A 19,930-nucleotide genomic window follows, 5' to 3' on the forward strand; every position below is an offset into this window, starting at 1 on the left:
CATAGATTCCTGCAAACTGTCTGAACTGGTTCAGAACTTTGGCAACGTTTCGGTACCAACACTGTAACCTAAGTGCATTTTTACAACTGAAAACAGGTATCATGTCGTTTCTACTAGAATCATATCCAGTTGAATTTTCTTAATCAAAACTTGCAGGTGAACTGCAAGTTGTCTAAATTGCACAAAAACAACGTGCAGGAGTTCACCTGCAAGTTTATAATGGATGCATTCCTCTCCAACACACCTGTCTTATTTAATACATGAAGGTTATTGTTCTGGTCCTTTTGATACTATCGATAAGAGGGCTGTAGAAATCATTCACTACATATCTTACAGATCCTTTAATGAAATGGAAAAAACTTATAAATACTTCTAAATATTTAAACTAAAATATAAGGTGAAACACTTCTGGACTTCACTTATTGTTTTCTGTTTGATGAAATATTTTGGCGTCTAAAATGTTTTTGTTTTTTTGGCAACAAGTGAAATGTTTGTCCAGTTGACCTCCAGGGCCACCATGCAGGTGTGGAGTCATTTGAGAAGCATCCTGTTACACCTGAGTGTCTCACCTTCAGCTCGTGTGAGTGATGAGCAGCACGTTATTGTTTTGATCCTCTTAATGTGTAATTTAAAAAAAAAAAAAAAAGATGGCTCTAAACACAAACTGACAGCGTACACTGCGGTGTGTCTGCTGACGTCATCACGCCATCGAGTAGGTGGGGGGTGACGTATAGAGCCCCCCCTCCCTCGCTCGATTCCTCTCGCGGATGCTGCGACCCAGCTCCTGTGCGCGCGGGCTCTCGCAGCGGCTCAACCCCTCCTCCTCTTCCTCCTCCTCCTCCTCCTCCTCTAAAGATGTCGCATGAGCTTCTCCTCTCGCCGCGCTCTTTCTTTTCTTCTTTCTTTTCTCTTCCTCCCGCTGTCCGCACCACTTAACCGGATACGGTCACGTTAGCAGCCGGGAGCAGCCCGGTCCTGGTCTTCCCCCCTCCCCACAGCGGAGGTGTTTAAACCCTCACCCGGCGCATCCTCTCTCTCTCTGTCTCTCTGTCTGTCTCTCTCTCTCCCTCTCTCTCTCTCTCTGTCTCTCTGTCTCTCTCTCTCTCTCCTCCACCGCCGCAGAACTCCGCCGACCGACCGTCAGGTGACCGCGCGGAGCGGAATATTCATCAGCACCGTCGTCGTCTTTCATCTCTCCACTTCTTTGGACTCCAGGAGACCGGAGCCTCCGCAGCCTGCCCCCCCTGTGTCCTCTCATCCGGTCTGGGACATTCTCCGCTCCGCTGGCCGCAGATTAACGGGGATTCTGCCTCCCCGCCTGCGCGCTGATGCTGATGTCCTTGAGCTCGGCCTGCACGGTGAGTCCGTGCGTGCCCGCGTGCGTGACTGCTATTTACCCCGGGCGCCCGCGCGCCCGCGCGCCGTTTCGATGAGGGCAGATGTGAGGGGAGATGTGATGCTCGCGCACCGGGTCGGGGGGGTTTACCGGAGTTGAAATGTGAGAGAGGCCCGGTGCGGCTCCGCTCAGGCCCAGCAGCTGATCAGCGCTCATACAGTAGGACAGACCATAATACCCCGACACATTATCACGCACTGTGTGTGTGTGTGTGTGTGTGTGTGTGTGTGTGTGTGTGTGTGTGTGTGTGTGTGTGTGTGTGTGTGTGCGCGTGTGTGTCTGTTTGTGTGTGCAGCTAATGATACCATCCCTCCATCCTCCGTGTCCGGTGTGTGACGGAGGGCGGTCCTCCTCCCGGTGTCTTCGGTGGCTCGCTGTATCAGTCGGTTGTTTGTCTGCAGGGGGGTGCGTTTGATCTGCTCATGATCTGAGGCCGGGGGGACCTTCACGAGCCGCCTGGTGCCGGAGCGGGCCCGGGCCGGTCACCTTGCGGAGGGACACCGGGCAGTGTGTGTGTCGCACCGGGTTGCAGAGTGTGTGTGCCCTAAGATTATGAGCAGGCCTGCGGGGACCGCGCGGGACCTGCTGCCGCTGTGTGAGGATGAGGAGGAGGAGGAGGAAGAGCAGGCACGTCTGAAGGTGACCAGGAAAGGTCGTTCTGTGGGAAACACACTGTTGCACGGGGCCATTTCTGCAAGCACGTGCACGGATGATGTGTGCGTGTGCGTGTGCGTGTGTTGGCTGTGAGTGGAGGTGGGAGGGACATGGGATACTGTGTGTGTGTGTGTGTGTGTGTGTGTGTGTGTTTGGAGACAGTGGATCGGTGTTAATGGTTACTTTTCTTTTCTTCAATTGTGTGTGTGTGTGTGTGTGTGTGTGTGTGTGTGTGTGTGTGTGTGTGTGTGTGTGTGTGTGTGTGTGTGTGTGTGTGTGTCCACCTGTAATGTCTCCATCCTCTGAGTGTAATTCCTGCTGGGCTCTTCAAGAGTGTGTGACTGGCCCCCCCACTGCTACCAGAGGTGACCCTCGTTACCTGACAGGAAGTAGGTCTGCAGGTGCACAGGTGGAAACATGGGGACGACACAGAGACAGATCAGGAGTACACACATAAAAGTGTGTATGTGTGAGTGTTGGAGGGGGGGGGGACTTTCTCTTAAATGATAATCTGGTTTCTGCGTTGCTCTGAGCGATGGAGGGAGGCGTGCAGGATGAATGGTCGGGCCGGTCTGAGGATTGTGGTGACCTTTTGTGTGACTCTTTTCATGTTCAAACACACTCAGCCCCCCCTCCCTGTGTGTGTGTGTGTGTGTGTGTGTGTGTGTGTGTGTGTGTGTCTATGTGTGTGTGCTAATGTCATTTAACACACACAGTGTGTGTGCTGCACTGTATGACACATTAGTGTGTCATGACAGAGATCATAGAAGTGATGTCTCTGGGCGTCACTGTCTTTGTGTGTACATCCATGACGCTGCATGCTGTGGACAAAGACAACTGTACGTGTGTGTGTGTGTGTGTGATTATGAAGGCGTAACAAATTGGGAAACAAAGTGGGCTTTTTTGCAATTTATGTAATGCTGTCTCACGTGTGCACACACTTCCACATGTGCAGTGTAACATCAGAGGCCTGACACACACACACACACACAAACACACGCACACACACGCACACACACACACACGCACACACACACACTCGGTCAGAGTAAGTTGCAATAGTTGGGAGGCTGAACAGAAGAGCTTTTTCTTGCCTGAGCGTTATAAAATCAGACAGAATCAGTGAGTAAGAGGCCGAGCCGGGAAGAAAACTCGCGACTGGCCGAGTAAATAAATGATTGCAGGAGCAGGAAGCAGATAGATAGAGGGAGCGACAAAATGAGGGAGGCAGGAGGGGTAGGAGTGGGGGGGGGGGTAGGGGGGGTTGAGGAAGGTAAAATAATAACAAGCAATGAGACGCCAAAAGACGTGGAGAAGAGAAAAAAAGAAGAGAGGGGGAGCAGACAGAGAGATGAGAGAGCAGAGCGGGAGGAGGCTTCAAAGGCAGAGCGGGGTGACTCAGTCATAAACTAACACTCTCAGTCAGGATGGAGGCATGGCAGGACAGAGAGGGGGAGGAGGGGGAGGGAGAGGAGAAGACGAATTAATGATGAGCTTCTCTTCTGCGTCTTCATGTTCATGTAAAACATCCTGATAGAGAAACAGAAAGCGTTGTGTCATGTGTGAGCTGCTCGTGTGGGGCGCAGCTCCGTCATCCCCGCTGATTGAATTTAAATTAAATCAGTTCCAGAGATGGTGGAAATGTTAATTCGGTGATTAGGATATTATTTTACAGTGGATTCAACAAAAGCGGCTCGCTTCAGGAAATTTCACAAGCTTTTTATTAAAGTGAACAAATGGAAGTTGATTTAATGTCGAGTACAACATGCTGACATGTGCAGGCTGATAGCAGCAGGTGTGTGTGTGTGTGTGTGTGTGTGTTGGAGCAGACCTCGGTGGGTAGTTTTTTGCTCCTGTTAGACATCTGCAGCATTCAACAATAAACACTGGAGAAATCCCCAGACACGAGTTGGACTGATGCTGTTGGCGTCTTCTGTTGTTCACAGCCGCCCCAGAGAGATGATGAGCCCTAAGAATGTGTGATAAACATTTTTATATTATCTTTAAGTTAACAACTTTTTCAGGATTCTGTCATTAAAGGAGGAGTCAGTAGAAATGTTTGTAAACATTCAAACATGGCCCCTCCTCCCCCAGAAGCCCCGCCCCCTGCAGGATGTAGTGTGTACGTTTACTGCTTGTACCTACACTGCAAACTAACGCATGCTAGCACAAGCTAACCGCCGGTGTTTGTCACCTGCCTGTCCAACAGGAAGTAGACCAACTCCACGTCCTCGGGTAAAAAACAACACAAGGTTCACCCTCGTTTTAGAACGAGCTTTATCCTCTTGGTGTTTCTCCTCACTCTGATTATATTATTTCTTCTTTGCTACTACGTCCACATTCGTCATATTCACCGGTTTGAATCTCGTCCAATCACTGAATTGTATCCACTCCTAAACTCACCTGCTGCGCTGTCATTGGCTGGAGGAAACACACCAGTTCCGCCCAGAAATGTCCCGAGTCAACCAGAACAAAGCAGAACAGTAAAATCCAGTCAGAGGACAGAGTCTCTGCAGACACAGTCACCACCTCACATGTATGGAGGCCCAGAAGAGACGATGGAGCAGCTTCACTTTAGGAGAAGTCTGTCTTTTATTTTGAAGGAAACAGCCAGCTTTACTTTAGGAGAAGTCTGTATTTTATTTTGAAGGAAACAGCCAGCTTTACTTTAGGATAAGTCTGTATTTTATTTTGAAGGAACCAGCCAGCTGTACTTTAGGAGAAGTCTGTATTTTATTTTGAAGGAACCAGCCAGCTTTACTTTAGGAGAAGTCTGTATTTTATTTTGAAGGAAACAGCCAGCTGTACTTTAGGAGAAGTCTGTATTTTATTTTGAAGGAACAAGCTGCTGACTCTTTGAAAGGATACTCTATGAACCATTATCACATTATGTAGTGTGATAAACGGGGGCGTCTCGAGGATATCTGGGCCTCGCCGTATAAGTTACCCTTTCCTCCACGGGGGAGTCAACCCCCCCCCCCACTACGCCCATATAGATAGATATTTAGGCTGTCAAATTATTTTGGTTACTTTGGTATTATTCAATATCACATGAGCTTTAAGACAGTAAATGAATTCCTCTAAAAGTGTAAATATTGGGAGTCTAGGACTGTTTGTGGTGTTAAAGAGTTATCGATGTCGTTTCTGTGCTGGATTTCACTCTGGAAGCAGCTTTAGTTTGCTGGATGTAAGTGGGCCATATTCACGTATTGATATTATGTCTGTGTTGTGTTTGCTGGTTGTTAGAGTGCAGGTTTAAAGCGAAGGTGTTTCTATAACGTGCATGGTTCAGTCATGTCGACTTGTTTTTGCAGACACTGGCGTTTGTTCAGATGGAGACGGGCGCTCTAGCAGCTGATATTTACTCTCTGCATCAGTCGCTCAGGTTTTCCTCTCGGTCTCAGCAGGCCTGGTCGGTGCCTCAGAGCTGGTTTGATGTGATGATAGTGTTTGAGATCAATACGACACACTGATGATTCTCTCTCTCTCCCTCTCTCAGGTCCTGGTGCTGCAGCAGTAGCTACCTCTGAACTGGATCCACTTCCTGTTTTTTGGTTTATCAGCCGCCTTCACCCTGCTCGCCCCTCTCTCCACCTGTCCATCGTCCCTCCATCGCTCCGTCTGTGAGTCCGTCAGCCCGTCCGTCTGCCCGTCCATGGACTGGCCGTGACCCTGGAGGGAGGGGGACAGAAACGAGGAAAGAGCGGAGTCGCAAAGGAGACGACAGCAGAGAACGCTGGATTTATTCAGACACCTGGCTTTTGAAAAGCCCCTGCTCGCCGTCCGTCATCCCCCTCACCCTCCTCCTCCTCCTGTGATGGAGAAATAAAGGAGCCGAGGGAGGGAAGGCCCTGACACTGAGGAGGAGCTAAATAAACTCCCCTTCATTGCCCTTTAAAACAATCAAGGAAGGGTTCAGGTGTAGGGATCACCGTACACTTTAAAGAAGAAAGAAGGAGCAGAGTTTATGATCAGCCCTGCAGCGAGCACACGCAGGGGGCACTGAGTTCAGGACAGACTACGAGGAGAGAGGAGGACCACAACACACAAAAAACCTTTCTGACATGTCAACGACAGCCACCATGGGAGAAATGGCAAACAGCGCAGTGGAGTTTTATCCCAAAGGGAATCGGGGCGGGAGGGCAGATGGCAGCCAAGCAGGCGGAGACTTCGGGGTGACGGTGGAGGAGCTCAGGGACCTGATGGAGCTCCGAGGAGCCGACGCCATACAGAAGATCCAGGAAAACTACGGAGACAGCGAGGGACTCTGCCAGAGACTACAGTCCAGCACCACGGAAGGTGAGTGACAAATACAGAAGGAGGGAGGGAGGGAGGGATTAATAATGGAGGAGAGGATGGCTATAGGGGGAAGAACGGATGAGAGCACAGCGGTATAAATAGATGATGGAGGAATGTTTGGGAGGATGAGCTGATACATGAAGGGGTTGGATGGATGGTTGGATGAAGGATAGATGGTTGGATGAAGGATGGATGGTTGGATGAAGGATGGATGGTTGGATGAAGGATACATGGTTGGATGAAGGATACATGGTTGGATGAAGGATGGATGGTTGGATGAAGGATGGATTGTTGGATGAAGGATGGATGGTTGGATGAAGGATGGATGGTTGGATGAAGGATACATGGTCTGATGAAGGATGGATGGTTGGATGAAGGATGGATGGATGGATGGTTGGTTGGATGAAGGATGGATTGTTGGATGAAGGATGGATTGTTGGATGAAGGATGGATTGTTGGATGAGGGATGGATGGTTGGATGAAGGATGGATGGTTGGATGAATGATGGATGGTTGGATGAATGATGGATGGTTGGATGAATGATGGATGGTCTGATGAAGGATGGATTGTTGGATGAAGGATGGATGGTTGGATGAAGGATGGATTGTTGGATGAAGGATGGACGGTTGGATGAAGGATGGATTGTTGGATGAAGGATGGATGGTTGGATGAAGGATGGACGGTTGGATGAAGGATGGATTGTTGGATGAAGGATGGACGGTTGGATGAAGGATGGACGGTTGGATGAAGGATGGACTGTTGGATGAAGGATGGACGGTTGGATGAAGGATGGACGGTTGGATGAAGGATGGATGGTTGGATGAAGGATGGATGGATGGGCGGTTGGATGAAGGATGGATGGTTGGATGAAGGATGGATTGTTGGATGAAGGATGGACGGTTGGATGAAGGATGGACGGTTGGATGAAGGATGGACTGTTGGATGAAGGATGGACGGTTGGATGAAGGATGGACGGTTGGATGAAGGATGGATGGTTGGATGAAGGATGGATGGATGGGCGGTTGGATGAAGGATGGATGGTTGGATGAAGGATGGATGGTTGGAGTGCAACAATGTGCCCCCTGGAGCCTCTCGCCTGCAGGTCCGTGAAGCCCCGCCTCCTGGAGCTTCTGATATTAAAAATAAAAGCTTGGTCTGATTTTGTTGACTAAAATATCTTCTATTTTAGTCAAATAAAACGATGTGTAATTTTAGTCAGTGACTAATTGACTAAATTTAATCAATAACAAATTAATAATATTCTGACTAAATATAAAGGACATTTTCATCAGGAGACTAAATTAGAAAATGGTGTGAAGATTAACTCCGTCTGTCTCCAGATGTTTTGTGTTTCGCTCTGCAGTGGCGATGACTCATCATAGTGCGAGTAGTTGCCGACTTGATCTGTGAACTTTTCTTCCAAACTCTCCGCCGTTGTTGTAGCGGCCACACAGCCCGCCTCATCACCAAACAACTCTACACTGCTCCTAGTGGTTATATGCATATTGCATCTAGCGAGTGCGTTCATTTCTGAGGACGTGCACAACCAACGCTCCAAACCGCAGCACGATACGCGAGGCTGATGTCATGCGTACGTGGAGTTACCTCAGCGCCTAAGATAACACATCAGAGTATCTGCACTCTGAACCATCAGCTGTTTAAAGAGAGAGTTTTCACTCCTCTGGATCGTTTGCTCTGGTCTGAATCATGGGACAGGTTCTTCCATTGTTGCATAATTAACTCAAGTTTGACCTGTGTTCAGACGAGGTTTACAAGAGGACCGACATGTGTGATGCTCTCTGATTGGTCGGAATATCACACCTGAAGTAAACAAAGACTAGCTGCCTCCTGATTGGCTGTGGCTGCTCCAAAGACACTTTACAGTTTCTAAATGGACAGACGACGACACGGACCGATGTCGGCTCTGCTCATTGTTTTTTATATTGTTTGCATTTATCGAACGGTTCAGTTTGAAAAGAACATGTTGATGTTCTGGAGTCTGAAGGCGTTTCAGTGTTCTGGTGTTTTGATGAAAGTTTGAGCTTATAAAGTCATCCGGCCAAATCTTTATAAGGGACTGCTGTACCTCACGAGTCCTTGTCTGTCCACCATTCATCATGCTGTCAGTCCTACCCATAATGCACTGCATTACTGGCTACGGTAGCTGGTTTAATACAAAAAAAAGTGATGAAGGTCGGTTCATGTTCTTACTACAAAGGAACCACCAGAGTCTGAAAGAAAGCGGACTGAGATCCACCTTCTCTGTGCGGTTGTTTGATTGACAGCTCTCAGACCAGAGCAAACGGACTTGAGTTTGAGTTTGATATGTTAGGTGGGAAAACGCCCTCATGCTGTGTAGGACGTTTCCCCCTCACAGACCTATGGGTGAGGGAATTCTGGGTAAAGAGCGGAACGGTGTCTCGGACCTTTAATTTTGAGTGTTCGACAAATCAGAACTGAACAAATCTTAAAATGTAACAACATGTGAGGCAGTGAACACGTTTGATAACGGAGGTTTAAAAATGATGACGAGGATCAGAAAGTCTTACGGCGTCCACAGGAAAAAAACTACAAATATGGTGGATGGGCTGACTTTGAAGTCTCTTATTTGTTTTGAGTTTATAACGTGTATATATTTGTATGGTATCACTGTTTCTGTATTTCTTTAAGTGCTTCTGTTTTCATCCTGAAAGTCGAGTCAGGGGTCAGGGGTCATGATTTAGCCCCCAGCTAAACCCTGTATGCATGGCTTTTTACATATGAAGTGATGTTCAATGCGATGCAGAGTCCCCGTGAGGTACATGAATAAAATAAATAAATAAAATGGAGACAGGAAGGTAAAGCAAAGGGTTAAAAAGCATAATGTGATAACTGATGTCACTTTGGGATCTCTAACTACTTCCTGTTTCTGTGCTTAACTTCATGTCCTAACCTTAGATCTTCCAGAAGGACCTTACTTTATTTCAAAATAAAGGCACACAGCAAGGAAAGTATTAAGAGAGATCAACATTTCAAAATAAAAGTGAAATACTGGAATTTCAAACATGTGGTTAAACATGCGAGTAATCGGGGCGCAGATGGCTTAGCGGTTTTGTTGTGTCCCATGTATGGGGGCTGTAGTCCTCCAAGCGGGCGGCCCGGGTTCAAGTCCGACCTGTGGCTTCCCTGCTCTGTCTCTCTCCCCGGTTTCCTGCTCAACTGTCCTAACCACAATTAAAAAGTTGAATCGTTTGGCAGCTCTCTTGAAAATGATCACCGTTGGAGACAAACATTTTTATGTTAGAGAAATGTCTTAGTTAGCCCCCCCCCCCCCCGGTCGCCATCATCTCTTCAAACAATCAGAACGTGTCACATGAAACCACCACCTGTGTAACGCCACAGACTTCTTAACCATGAACACGGGTGAGAGCGTGCAGCACGTCCCCGTCAGGAGGACGGCGTGCAGCACGTCCCCGTCAGGAGGACGGCGTGCAGCACGTCCCCGTCAGGAGGACGCCGTGCAGCTGTAATCCTGCAGGACTTTGATGCACACACAACATGGATGGATGGATTGATTAATGAATGGATGAGGAGAATCTCTGACAGCACGACTTTGATGATTGTTTTCTAACGTGCGCTCGTACGCAGGTCGTCCTGACTGAGCCGCTTTCACACATGAATCACTTCAAACACGTGTCAGCAGGTTTTCAAACGGACGTTAAAAAGATGGAAAGATGGAGTTTGTGTGTGCTGTCATTAACGTCTCATTTAGTGAATGTGAACTCTCTGCTCTGTCCCTCAGGTGTGTTTACCTGCTGAGTTATCATCTGTGAACACACACACACACGAACATCTGTTGTGTCCCTGTTTTTAATGACAACACTTCAATGAATGAAATTATGAAAAATCAAAAAACAAATTAAAAACATCATAGAAACAGAATCAAAAGAACAAGCTGAAAAGATTGTGACAGCAGGATTCATGAAACAAGGCGGTTAAAGATAGAAGGAAGACATTTAGATCAGACATGAACATTTACCTCTAAACCAACCAGGAGGATCCTCATCAGACTCCTGAACCTCCTCATCTGGCTCCCCTCGATGGAGTAGTGTCTCTACTCAGAGCTCCTCCCCCTGATTGTCTAAGCTCCTCCCCCTGAATGTCTAAGTCCCCCCCCCCCTCTAAGGATTCCAGTCCAGGAGTCCAGACCTCCTCCAGAGGAAACTCATCTCAGACGCTCGTATCCTCGATCTCATTCTTCTAAGTTCAGTCTGAAGCTCATGACTCGATGTGAGGGCTGGAACGAAGATCGAGCGGTAAATCAAAAGTTTTGCCGACGCTGAGCCAATCCGTGGTGCATCTTACCCTCATCATGAACAAAAACCTGAGATACTTACACGCCTTCACTTGGAGTGAGTGAGCGTTTACATCGCGGTCAAAGTAGAACACTGTCCCGTCTCTGTAATGGAGACGCCACCACAGCAATGGCGGCTTGTCTACTTACTGTAATTTGTTGGATTCTGATCACAGAAAAGTGGAGTGTCGCTCTCTGAACAACCTTTAAGGACGCACTCACACTCGGCCTCGTTACCCCGCACCGCGCCTGAGCACGGTTAGCTTACCTGTTGTACGTACTACGGCGCAAGGAAATAGAAGTCTTGCAGTCTGCCTAACCCGGCTGAAACGTCTCAACACTTTTTAAGATCATCACTAAAGAGTCAACATGCTCGATTGATTCACGTCATCACTCGTGCACTAACCTGAAAAAAAAAAACGTATCGGGAAAACAGCGTCCACAGACTGTCTGACAGCGGCGCGGTCTCGTGGGAGAACATGGCGGCAGCTTGACTGACTTTGTGGTTTAGTTTTGTTCAGGTACGGCTCTCTAACACTCCTGGATTTCTTGATTATGCAACACGGGGATCGATTATTCCTCACGTCCGCGTTGCAAACCGTACCGTGCCGAAGCGGAACTCTTCCAACCGCGCCGTGCCAGGCCGAGCGAGGGCGTGTAGCGAGGGAGCAGCACTCACACTAGCATGAGAGTGCCCTGAGTCATAAAGGGAGTTTCTTTGGGTGCCATGTTTCTAAGAATCCTGGAGATGTTTTTGAAGCATTTTGAAACAACTTAAAGACGGTTAGAGATTTATTTATCAGGATCATTGAAACATTAAAGCTGAATGTTCATAAATCTGCTCAGTAATGAACTGCGTGATTAATCATCTGATTATTGAAGTGTGAAGCTGACAGGTTGATTGATTTCACCACCAGACTGAAACGCTCAGACACACACACACACCAACAGGGTGATTATGTCAGAGAAAGTTTTGTAATGACCACCAAGGGAGGGCGTTGTTTGTGTCGGCGTGCTTTAAGTGTGTGGACGTGCACTTAGTATGTTCTCACAGGGGTGTGGCTCAACGCTACGCCCACTCCTCCAACTAGTTAGTATCCTAGCAACACAACAGCAGGGGAGAGAAAGTTGGCTGAGAAAGTCAGCAACAGAGAGGAGAGCTGTGAGATGGAGCTGCTGAGGGGTGAGTGAAGGGAGAGGGTGTGTGTGTGTGTGAGTGTATGTATGTGTGTGTGAGAGAGAGAGAGAGAGAGAAAGTGAGGGAGGAAAAGTGAGAGAGTTGGTGGGTGTTGAGTTTCAGTAAGTCTGTGTTGAGTGTTGCTAATTTGATACTGTGAGCTGGTCAGGAATCAGTGCAGCAGGTCCACACACACACACACACACTCAGAGTCATGTATCTGCAGTTGTCCCTACTAAACAAAGTTGGCAAACACTGCTCCCTCGAACACGCGCTCCTGGACGGGCTTCTCGTGCACTCGGTGTCATCTGGCGTGACGAGGCAGCCGCACGCGGACGCTCGGAGGTGTTTTCTCCTCACGATGGAGATATTTTCTGCTTCACATCAGAGAGTTTGACAGCGGAACAAAAAGCTGCGTCCTCTCTTGCTCGTTTATTATAATAATCACAGAGATGATGTTCAGACGTTTACATCAGGATGTGTAATGTGATCCTCGGAGCAGGAAGGGGGTTAAACCACTACAGAGTCTCACACTGCAGTATGAGACCATTATATCCACGCTGAAGAGACCGAGAAGAGGAGGAGGAGGAGAAAAAGGAGTGCGAGGAAGAGTGTGTGTGGTGATGGGGGGGGTGGAGGGTGTGAGGGGTGAGGAGGGAAAGCTAGAACAGCTTGCCGCATTGTCAAGGACACATCAAGGGGAGATTGAGAGAGGGAGAAAAAGAGAGGAGGAGAGCCAGCGAGAGAAGAGGAGGAGGAGGATGGAGGGATGATGATGAAGAGTGGGAGGGAGGGATGGAAGGAGGACGCTACGATTACTCAGCATAAGGTCACCTGTTTCTCTCCGCCTCGCCTCGGCCTGAACCCTGTTGAGCGTCATGTTTGCTACACAACTCTTCAGCAGTGCTGGGAGCTTCATACGAGTCCCTGCAGCAACACACACACACACACACACACACACACACACACACACACACACACACACACACAAAGACACACACACACACAAAGACACGCACACACACACGCACAGGCAAACACGCAAAAAGACAGTCAGCGATTTCAGCCAACCACAGCTCACCAATAATCAGCTGGTCCCCCCCCTCCCTGAAAGCCAATCAAAAAAAAGAGACACGTAAAAAAAAGCTCTGCTCCAAACCGTGCACACTGGAGGAGTGACATCACCTGTTGCTGGGCAGAAACCTGTTACAGACAGGAAGCCCCTGGACCTGATATCCTGGTCACCATGGAAACTGAATCACTTAGGGGTGAGGCTGGAGGGGAGAGGAGGGGGGGGGGAGGATGGAGAGAGAAAAGTAAAGTTTGAGTTTTAATAAAACATTTGACTGTTTTTATGTGTTCGTCACAGTTTTTCTTCCTGGATGGAGAGAAAGCTTTATGAGGATTGTTTGTGCTGAATTTGCATGTTTGTGTGTCAGCGTGATGAAACACTTCCTGCTTTAAAGGGCTGTGAGGGATTTTATTAAAACCTTTAATGAATGTAAGTGACCCAGAAATGTTTAAAAGAGTTTCTGCTGCTCAGAGATCTCACTGAAATAAAATAAAATGGAGCCTTTTTTTAATGTTTAAGCATCATAAATGTGAGTTGTGAAGGTTATTGTGCATGCAGGTGTTTTTTGATTGTCACTGCTCACTCGCTCTTCTTTCCTCCCCCTCGTCTCCCCCCTCACAGGTCTCAGCGGGGACCCTGCAGATTTGGAGCGTCGGTGCCAAAAGTACGGTCAGAACTTCATCCCCCCGAAGAAAGCAAAGACGTTCCTGGAGCTGGTGTGGGAGGCGTTACAGGACGTCACACTTATCATCCTGGAGGCCGCCGCCATCATCTCCCTCGGCCTGTCGTTGTACCAGCCTCCTGGGGAGGATGGCGAATGTAAGGAGTGGAGGGGGAGGGAGGGGAGAGGTGTGATGTGGGAAGGTGTTATGCTGGTCGAGGGGAGGCCAAGACACAAGATGAATAAAGGCTCAAATCCCTCACTTCTCAAGCAGACATTAGAGGCGTGGCCTGTCTGACTGCAAGCTGATGCGTTGGAGCGGTTTGTCAGGATGCTTCAGGCGTTCCTCAGCTCCTCGGCTGTTAGGTTGACCTAAAGATGGACGGTCAGCACGCCCAGTATAGAGACCTCCATCGATAGACTGAGAACTTGATTTGATAGTGACCACGTCTATAAACCATGATCCTCACTGCAGCTGAAAACTGATTCACTCTGTGTCCTCCTCTCTGCAGCGTGTGGGGAAGCGGCGGGGGGAGAGGAGGAAGGCGAGGGCGACACGGGCTGGATCGAGGGCGCGGCCATCCTGCTGTCGGTGGTGTGCGTCGTCCTGGTGACGGCGTTCAACGACTGGTCCAAAGAGAAGCAGTTCCGGGGTCTGCAGAGCCGCATTGAGCAGGAGCAGAGGTTCACCGTCGTGCGGAAAGGAAACGTCATCCAGATCCCCGTGGCGGACATGGTGGTGGGGGACATGGCGCAGATCAAATACGGTGAGGACACACACATCACCCTGTACGATAATCCACGTGAGAGACGACGAGTCTACACAGCTGTCCTCTTTCCAGCAGAGACACAGAGGAACAGATTTCTCTGTTTGACATCCCTGCATCGACATCTGTTCATAAACTTGAATTAAACACTGAAATGTGTGTGTGTGTGTGTGTGTGTGTGTGTGTGTGTGTGTGTGTTTGTGTGTGTGTGTGTGTGTGTGTGTGTGTGTGTGTGTGTGTGTGTGTGTGTGTGTGTGTGTGTGTGTGTGTGTGTGTGTGTGTGTGTGTGTGTGTGTTCAGGTGACCTGCTGCCGGCTGACGGGATCTTAATCCAGGGAAACGACCTGAAGATAGACGAGAGCTCGCTGACAGGAGAGTCCGACCACGTAGGCAAATCTGTGGATAAAGACCCCATGCTGCTCTCAGGTTTGTTTTTGTTCCTGCTGAGTCGACGACATGAAACAGAAAACAAAAAGTGAAGCATGAAATTAATTAAGTTTTATAAGTGCTAGTATATATTATTCCCTGGGGCTGGAGCTGATCCCAGCTGTCATTGGTCGAGAGGCGACTGTTCACCAGCCAATCACAGAGCTGACATATAGAGACAGACAACCAGACACACTCACATTCACACCTACAGACAATTTAGAGTCAGCAGTTAACCTAACAAGTATGTCTTCGGACTGTGGGAGGAAGACGGAGTACCCGGAGAGAACCCACACATGGACGAGGAGAACATGCAGACTCCACACAGAGAGACTCCTGTCAGATGGGGATTCAAACCAGGAGCCTCCTCACAGAGAGACTCCTGTCAGACGGACGCCTCTGATTGGTCTAACATCAGCTTCCTCCTGACAGGTCATTGAACCAGTTCTCCGTCTGATTTTTTTTCAGGTACCCACGTGATGGAGGGCTCGGGCAGGATGCTGGTGACGGCGGTGGGCGTGAACTCTCAGACAGGAATCATCTTCACCCTGCTGGGCGCTGGAGAGTTGGAGGAAGAGGGGAAGGATAAGAAAGGTGAGTGATGGAGAAGAGGAGAGAAACACACGGAGGCCTGAGGAGGTTTTCTACACAAAGATCAGAGAAAATATCTCCAGATTCACATGAAGTACAAATTCACCAGTCATGACTGGTACAGACAGGCGGAGGGTATGTGTGTGTGTGTGTGTGTGTGTGTGTGTGTGTCTGTGTCTGTGTCTGTGTGTGTGTGTGTGTATGTGGGGGGGGGGGGCACACATTATTGGACAAATCAATATATTGACTACAGAGAGATACATAAGAACAGTAAATGACAATGAAGAACCACAAGATGACCACAGAGAGATTTAAAACAGAAATGAAGATGAGAACAACAACAACGACTCCGTTAGAAACTCAGAGACACAAAGAAAGAGAGATTTTAACACCAAAAGATAAATGTAAAGAAATGTCTGCAAGAGACAAAACCCAACCAGAAATACAACTCCAAAAAGATTCAACAGAAACAAAATAACTGAGAAAAAAAAACGACAAAGAGATTAAAGGAGCAGTATGTAACTCTGACCCCTAGTGTTTAAAATGGGTACTGCAGTCTAAATTCTAAACATTGTAGAGAGCTGTCTCCCCCCCCCCCCCCCCCCCCCCTCTCTAGAGTCGATGCTCATGCAGGTCACCATGTGGTGGACACTGAAGCTTCAGTGTTTATCCAGCATGGGTCTGTAAACCTTTCTGTGTTCTAACCTCTCTCCATTTTTCAAAAGCATCTCCAATATTGATCCTAGTTTGAGCACGTTTCTGCTCGTGGAGCTTATTAGAAACATGCAGAGGCTTTTTAGGTCGGGTACAATCACTTCTATCTGAACCACTTCTCTCGCCTTCTTCCATTGCTGCAACACCTGTTGGTTTGACCTGATAACTGCTCTCATATCTGGCAAACCGAGGGGCGTCCAAAACGGCCGTGTGGGGGGGTGTCTTAAAAGCGCCTACCTTCTCTGGACCAAACAAATCCAGAGCATTCAGGACCAGAATCTAAAGTTAGAAGGAGGACATACTGACTGCTGCATTGTTGTCAGAGAAGCCATCACTTCAACATAGCATGTTTCCTTAATGTCTGATCATATAGTAAGATCACTTTATCATTTCACTCACTACACATCTCACTGATTGGACCTTTAAATCAACATTAATAGGCCAGGAACAACACATTTTAAATACAACTCTAAAGAGATTTTGAGACCCAAACATGGACACAAGGTGACATTTAAAGTCTACAAGAGACAAAAACAACCAGAAATACAACTCCAAAAAGATTCAACAGAGAAACAAAATAACAGAAAAAAAAAATGAAATGAGGATAAACAGAAGCAGAAGGAGCATAAAAAGAACTAAAGTGACACAAAACAACAACACAGAAGCACAAACGCAGCCTTAACGGGGCGCAAAACAACAACACAGACACTGAACAACACTGTCAGGTCATTCTGTGTCTCTTTTAGTCTGGGGGTTTGTTTCCTATAGTCTGTCCATGCACACATATCAGGGTGTGTGTGTGTGTGTGTGTGTGTGTGTGTGTGTGTGTGCGCGTGCCTGTGTGTGTATGCAGAATTAGTTGGGTGCCAAACTGATTTGAGATAAGAGCTCCAACAGGAAACATACCAGTTCAACCTCATCGATAATTTAGCCCACATCCTCCCTCTCTCTCTCCCCCCTCTCTCTCTCTCTCTCTCTCTCCCTCATTCTCTCTCTCTCTCTCTCTCCCTCTCTCTCTCTCATTCTCTCTGTCTCCCCCATGTCTCTCCCTCTCCCTCTCTCTCCCTCTCTCTCCCTTCTCCCTCTTTCACTTTCCTCTCTTTGCCTTACCACCCCCCCCCCCCTTAATCTGAGCGAGAGAGTCTGAATCACACTGAATCAATTATTGAGAGAGCGGGGGAGGGAGGGAGGGAGCTGGGGAGATTCGGGGAAGAGTGTTGGTTGTTCAAAGCTGGAAGCATTAGTGTGTTCTGAAATGTGTTTGGGACGCTCCCTGCAGTCAGAGCGCGGCGAGCTGCAGACAACAACGAGGCTGCACGGACTCTCAGAACCACTTAAGGTTAACGTCATTACGGGAGCATCCACCCGCGCTGCGCCTGCTGCAGCTTCACTCTGCACGGGAATGTTTCACAGATTTAATGTGTGCCTCTCTAATCAGGAGAAACAGACGATCACAATGTTACATTTTTAAACTTCGATATGATACGAGAGAAATCAAACTATATCCAAACCGGTCTTGATTCCACCGCAACAAAGATGGAAGTCCTAGGCGTCTGATTTCTTCTTTTTAATGATCAAAACCTGCAGACAAACTCCCGCTCGCTGTCTGAACTGCACAAAAACAAAGACAACGTTTTGGGTTTCACTCGTCTCCTCGCCGCTGACTAATGAAGAAGTTATACTATTTCTTAAAGTGACGGTACTTGTTGAAACTATCGATCATCAAAATAACAAAGATTGTGTTTTATTTTCTCTTGGTATCCAAAAGTGTTGTCGTATCAACGCCCACATGTTGCCCCCCCCAGTTGAAAAAGTCTTGACACGCAATCAGGGGATTGGAGAGAATCCATCAGAAACTGCAGACGAACTCCTGAACACTGTCTCAATTACACAAAAACATCTGTGTGTATGTGCGCAGCGTAGGCAGTGTGCAGGAGTGTGTCTGCAGCTTTAAATAACTGACAGCAAGAAATTCTGTCTTGGCCGTGGTATCGATATCGTTTGATTTCCACGAGTACCAGATCAAGGTTTATAATTCAGGTATGGTGACACTCCTGAAGTCTTGGTGTGTTAAATGCTGACAATCCTTAAAACAGACAGAACCAAACAGAAGTGTGTGTGTGTGTGTGTGTGTGTGTGTGTGTGTGTGTGTGTTGCAGTGGGTGCAGTAGCCTCCGTTGGCCCGATCATTCAGACAGTCATTTACTGGAGCTCATACATTATTCACACCACTTCTACAAATGCCAGAACTTGTTAGTTTCTCGTCTCCTGCGATGTGGCTCTGCTGTGAGGCGGTCTGCTTCTGGCTCTTTGATCTGAGTTCATTCAGTTCATTTTTTTTATTTCTATAAGAACACTTTTTTATTCTTTGCTTGTTGCTCTCTTTTGTTTCGCCCTCCTCCTCACACACCCCCAAACAGAGGACAGTACTCAGTTGCCCACATCCACTGAAGCCAGTTTCAGCACAGTGACCAATGGTATGTGAGCATTCAGTTGTGTGCCCCGCCCCACTCCTTCCCTCAGCCAATGACTGGACCCCAGTCCATGGTGCCGTGACCTCTGATGGACCCAGTGTATGAACATGTGTCCACCTCTCTCTCTCCCCTTCACTCTGTTTCTGGACGTTTGTCTTTGGCTGTCGTCAGATAACAAACTGTTACAGACACATGTGAACGTCTTGTTTTAACCACTTATTGATAATTTAACCTCTAACTAACCCCCCCCCCCCCCCTCTGTCTCTCAGGTAAACAGCCTGATGGAGCTGTGGAGAACAATCAGAACAAAGGTAAAAACTCATTAACGTGTGAATAAACTTTTGTTTGGATCCAGCTGGTTGAAGGTGAAGCTAATGCAGAAAAGCAACAAACTGCAGTTCCTCCAGTGTCCACTTGAGGCTGGCTCCAAACGACCCGAGGTCCCATTAACACGCAAATAAAAATGCCCATGTTTACTGCAGAGACAAACACATTTACAGCCTGGTGCAAAAAAAAAGGTGTTACACCTGTTCAGTAAGTCAGACTGCCACAGTGGCGGCGCCCCCCACGCGAGCATGCAAACCACGTGTGAGCGTGTAGGGAGGTTTGAGCCCGTTGAGTCAGCTCACCCCCCCCCCCCCCCCCCCCCCCCCCACCTCTCTACTGTTTGAATGTTGTGCACCAAGAAAGAGATTTCACACAAAGCATTTCATCGTGTGTATTTCAGCACCATGGACAGCGACTGGTACTTCTCAGAAAACAGAGGAGTAACTGAAGTAATCAAGAGAAGTTCAAAACACGGCTCATAATAGAAACTTTATTCTTAAGAACAAAAGTCAGTTGATGTTGAGTCTAAGCAGGGCCCACATGTGAGCCTGTGTACGTGGCTCTCTATGAGCTGGTGGATCCATCGAGGCCCAAACCCTGGTTGGCTGCAGGGTTTGGATGCTGTCATGTTGGGCTCTGCAGGCTGCTAACACACAGACTGGTCAGCGCTGTCGATGGTCCTCAGGTGTTGATTCAAGGCTGAGGTTGAAATCAGGACGAAGGCCTGAACACACCGGCCCAAAGAAACATCTTCAATCAGACATAATCTGTTCAGGCTGAGGGGCTCCTATTTAAAACAGAAAACCATAACAAACCTTCAAAAACACACAGCTACAGTCGCTAATGGACAACTACCTGAGGGAGCTGGGAGGGTAAATGGGTGTTTATTATTTTATTGTCTTGTATTTCTGTTTAATTGGGGCTTTTTGTTTGACTCTATGCAGATGCTCTGATTTACTCCTATGTGACATCATGTTGTATTGTCTGCAAAAAATGTATAAAACGATTTGGAAAAAACATGCAGCTGACTCAGGGCTTC

General features: G+C 47.9%; 1 protein-coding gene across 7 annotated transcripts in view; it reads left to right on the plus strand.

Annotated features, from left to right (window-relative positions):
* Positions 1-783: 783 nt before the first annotated feature.
* atp2b3b (ATPase plasma membrane Ca2+ transporting 3b) overlaps positions 784-19,930 on the plus strand; it is a 48,953-nt gene continuing 29,806 nt past the window's right edge. Inside the window, exons 1-9 of one of the 7 annotated variants that reach the window (XM_061058639.1) lie at positions 1,488-1,643; positions 1,692-2,035; positions 5,550-6,349; positions 13,553-13,750; positions 14,105-14,359; positions 14,660-14,785; positions 15,254-15,379; positions 18,511-18,567; positions 18,834-18,875. In XM_061058639.1, coding sequence (XP_060914622.1) covers positions 6,115-6,349; positions 13,553-13,750; positions 14,105-14,359; positions 14,660-14,785; positions 15,254-15,379; positions 18,511-18,567; positions 18,834-18,875 — 1,039 coding nt within the window. In that variant the 5' untranslated portion in view covers positions 1,488-1,643; positions 1,692-2,035; positions 5,550-6,114. Of the gene's footprint in view, positions 1,359-1,423; positions 1,644-1,691; positions 2,036-2,302; positions 2,514-5,549; positions 6,350-13,552; positions 13,751-14,104; positions 14,360-14,659; positions 14,786-15,253; positions 15,380-18,510; positions 18,568-18,833; positions 18,876-19,930 lie in introns of those variants that run through there. The other 6 variants (XM_061058638.1, XM_061058644.1, XM_061058640.1 and 3 more) reach the window with 6 other exon arrangements.

Source organism: Labrus mixtus, chromosome 15 (genome assembly GCF_963584025.1).
Source record: "Labrus mixtus chromosome 15, fLabMix1.1, whole genome shotgun sequence".
Lineage (NCBI taxonomy): Eukaryota > Metazoa > Chordata > Actinopteri > Labriformes > Labridae > Labrus > Labrus mixtus.